The following is a 3131-nucleotide window of genomic DNA, read 5'->3' on the forward strand; positions in this document are numbered from 1 at the left end:
ACCCCTCCCCCCGCCACACAGAGCTGCTGCAAAAGCCTCTCTGCTCCTGCAGCCGACAGAGGCCTCTGCCCAGCTGCCCAGTTTGCCTCATCAGCAGGTGGTTAATTGTTGAACTGAAGTTGGAAGGACGGTCTAGGTGGCACTGGTGGAGGGAAGGAGTGTCACTTAAAAAAAAAGAGAATCTGTACCAGCTATTAATTATTAACAGGAGCGGGCGCCTATCGCTGCCCTGATCTCGTTGCTGGTATGAGCCGTTCCTTTCCCAGCCTGCGTCGGCTGCTCTCAGGGACAGGGATGGGGACAGGGCTGGTGAAGTTTGGGGGCTCTGCAGCAGCACCCAGGGCACAGCCAGCTCCTGCCGCAGGTCGGGAGGGTGGCAAGAGGCTGGGGGCCGCCTGGGAAAAGCGGCCAGGGGAACAGGACTGAGGCTGCAGGGCGAGAAGGCAGAAGGAGAGTGCAGGCAAGGCTTGAGGGGTCGGCTGAGTTAGGAGCAAGTGAACAGAGCAGAGTAGCCTGGGGCCGAGCAGGGCACTTGGGGAGGTGCCGTGGTACCTGGTCAGTCCCTGGCACCCAGGTGAAAGAGGTGTGGGATGGGGAAAAGGCTCGCCCCTTGGGCAGCAGCCCTCTGGCTTTGCCGTCCCGACAGCGGTGGCAGGAGGGGCTGGAGCCTGTGCTGGTCCTCAGCTGGTCCTTTGGCAATCTCTGGGCTGCTTTCGCTTGCCCCAGTGCGCTCTGGGCTCCTGCCCTGCCCCTGCCCGCCCCGATGGGAGTGAGGATTTGGAAGGATGTGATTTCCGGAGCCCTGAGAGATGCCTGTCTGGGATTAACTCTTATCATCCCTTCCTAATGCTTCTTAACCCTGAATAAAGATCCCGCCCCGGCCTCCAGCTGCTGAGACCTAATCCTTGCAGCCACGGTGGAGGCAGCTATGGTTCCTCCCCAGAGCAGCACAGGCACCCCCGGCCCCCCACACTGCCTGGCACCCTCCTCTCGCCCGGCCCAGCCGCAAGCGCTGGCTCCTTGACAAGAGGCAGCGAACTTGCAGAACCATCTCGGAGCTGCCCCGGTGAGCGCGGGCCCCAGGAGGAGCAGTCAGGCCCTGGGTGTAGCACACAGCAGCAGGAACTTGCTTCTTTCTCATGGATTTTTTAAACCTCTGCTTCACAATTATTTTTTTCCCCTTTGCCCAAGCTCTTTGCCAGTCCTTTAGAGGTAAGAGCGTGCTGCCATAGCGCTGGCAAGGAGTGCTGCAAGGAGCTGCGCCTTCTCCTCCCTCCGTGAGGAGAAAGCCTGCAGGGGTTTGCTGCCCAGAAGTGTTTTCTCCCTCCATCCCCCACCTAAGGCGATTCTTGCTCAAACCCACAGCCCCACTCCCAGCTCCTTCCCCCTTGGTGAGCCGGGAAACGGGCTCCGTTTTCTGCTGCCTTTTCTGTCCAGTGAAATTGTTTTCGCATGAGAGCCTCCTCCTCCCCGTCGCTGAGCGCTGATTAGCCTGGCGTGGAAGTCCTCTGCTGGTGCCACTCCTCCCGCAGCATTTGCTGCTCCAGCATTGCTTTCCTTGGACACTTTCCTTCCCGCCCCGGGGCGATGCGCTCCCCTCCCTGCCGCCGGGTCACCAGTGGGACCCACCTGGTCTCGGGGGGGCTGCTGAACTCTCCTGTCCTGGTTTGCAAACCGCTGCAGCACCCGGTCCCTGCTCCATCTTCCTTCGTGTCCCACCGCTGCATCAGGCCACCCAGCAGGAGCTCAGCCCTCCTGAAGCTTTTCTCCAGCATCACCAACTGCTCCATCAGCCTGCAATGCGCCAGCCCACAGCCAGGGGCTTAATTAGTTCAGTGTCTTCTCTTTCTCCTTACCCCCAGGCTGCAGCCTCGCCTGCCTCCTCCCCCTAGCTAGTATCACATCTCTAGTACACATCTTTCCTCTTCTCTCCATTTCTAGTTGAGTGTGTGGTTCTGGCACCTTGTTTGGCTTCTCTTACTTAGTCCAACACAAAGCTAAATCCAGTTTTTCCCCTGCCTTTACCTGGCTGTGTCACTCCTCAAGCTGCGTATCGGCTTCCCTGCCAAAGCCTTCCACGCGCAGCCACCCAAACCGGGCTGCACACGCGTGTGCGTGGCTGTGCACATGTATCTGCAGACAGCCAGAGCAGCGGCTGACAGTGTTCCCTGGGTCGTGGAGAGCTCGGTAATTTTGTGACTTTTTGCAGGTTTAAGATCTGTAGCGACACGGGAGGTTTGTGAGCTGGGGCAGCCGTGTGTCCTGTTCTGCAGAGGACAGACACACGTGTGTGGCTAGAAGCCGATCACATACGATGGAGGTGGAGCAGAGACCGACTTAGGAGAAAAAATTATCCCTGCCCATCAGGCAGATCATAAATTTTGCAGGACTTCATTTAATTTACGGACTCAGCCACAGAAATGTGCAGCCTAGTAAGACCATTTAGCCCCCCCTAAACGTTCTGTCTAAGGCTGAGCACGTAACCGCGTTGCTGGCCGGGGCGGTGTGTGAAAGGCCGGGCAGGGCAGGTCTCCTCGCCGCGCAGCACAGCCTGGCCCCACGGCGCGTGTGCTGGGCACAGACACCAGGTAGTTACCCAGCACTAAACCAGGGAAGTGCCCCGTGCAGGATGTTACTTGCCACGTGCAGAGGAAAATCCAGAACCTGGAAAATGATTTTGATGGGGCAGGTACCCTCAGGCGCAGGTTTAGCTCCTGGCAGAGCGCGGCCACGGGTCTTCCCTTCGCAGAGCGGATGGGACAGGCTGCAGGACCAGGATCTTTGTCACGTTGACTCTGAAGTCTCTTTCCTTGTTGTGGCTCTTGTAGAGGCAGTGACGTGCGCTGGCTGCTGTGGGAGCTGGGGCTTTTCACGTTGTCCAGGGCACTGCACTTTCCAGGGACCTTCCTGCCGGTGCAGGGGCCCAGGAGCAGCAGCTCCTGCTGGGGCTCTCGTCGCGGCAAGACAGACAGGGGCAAGGCTGCTCTGCCTGAGCTTCCCTCTCGCTTTTCCTTGGCAGGTCCAACCGATCTCAGCATGAAAGGTGGGGCCTCCAGCACGGCCCCCTCCAACAGCACCAGCAGGGGAATGCAGGCTGCCCAGCTCAGCCCCACGGAGATCAGCGCAGTGCG

General features: G+C 59.3%; 1 protein-coding gene across 1 annotated transcript in view; it reads left to right on the forward strand.

The window, feature by feature from the left end:
- Positions 1-3131, forward strand: part of NOL4L (nucleolar protein 4-like) — a 44379-nt gene that overhangs the window by 41166 nt on the left and 82 nt on the right. The window contains exons 9-11 of the mRNA XM_009318759.1: positions 2047-2187; positions 2471-2588; positions 3020-3131. The exon at positions 3020-3131 is cut by the window's right edge and continues 82 nt beyond it. Coding sequence (XP_009317034.1) covers positions 2047-2187; positions 2471-2588; positions 3020-3131 — 371 coding nt within the window. The remainder of the gene's footprint in view (positions 1-2046; positions 2188-2470; positions 2589-3019) is intronic.

Source organism: Pygoscelis adeliae, unplaced genomic scaffold (assembly GCF_000699105.1).
Source record: "Pygoscelis adeliae isolate BGI_AS28 unplaced genomic scaffold, ASM69910v1 Scaffold432, whole genome shotgun sequence".
In the NCBI taxonomy this organism is placed as follows: Eukaryota; Metazoa; Chordata; class Aves; order Sphenisciformes; family Spheniscidae; genus Pygoscelis; species Pygoscelis adeliae.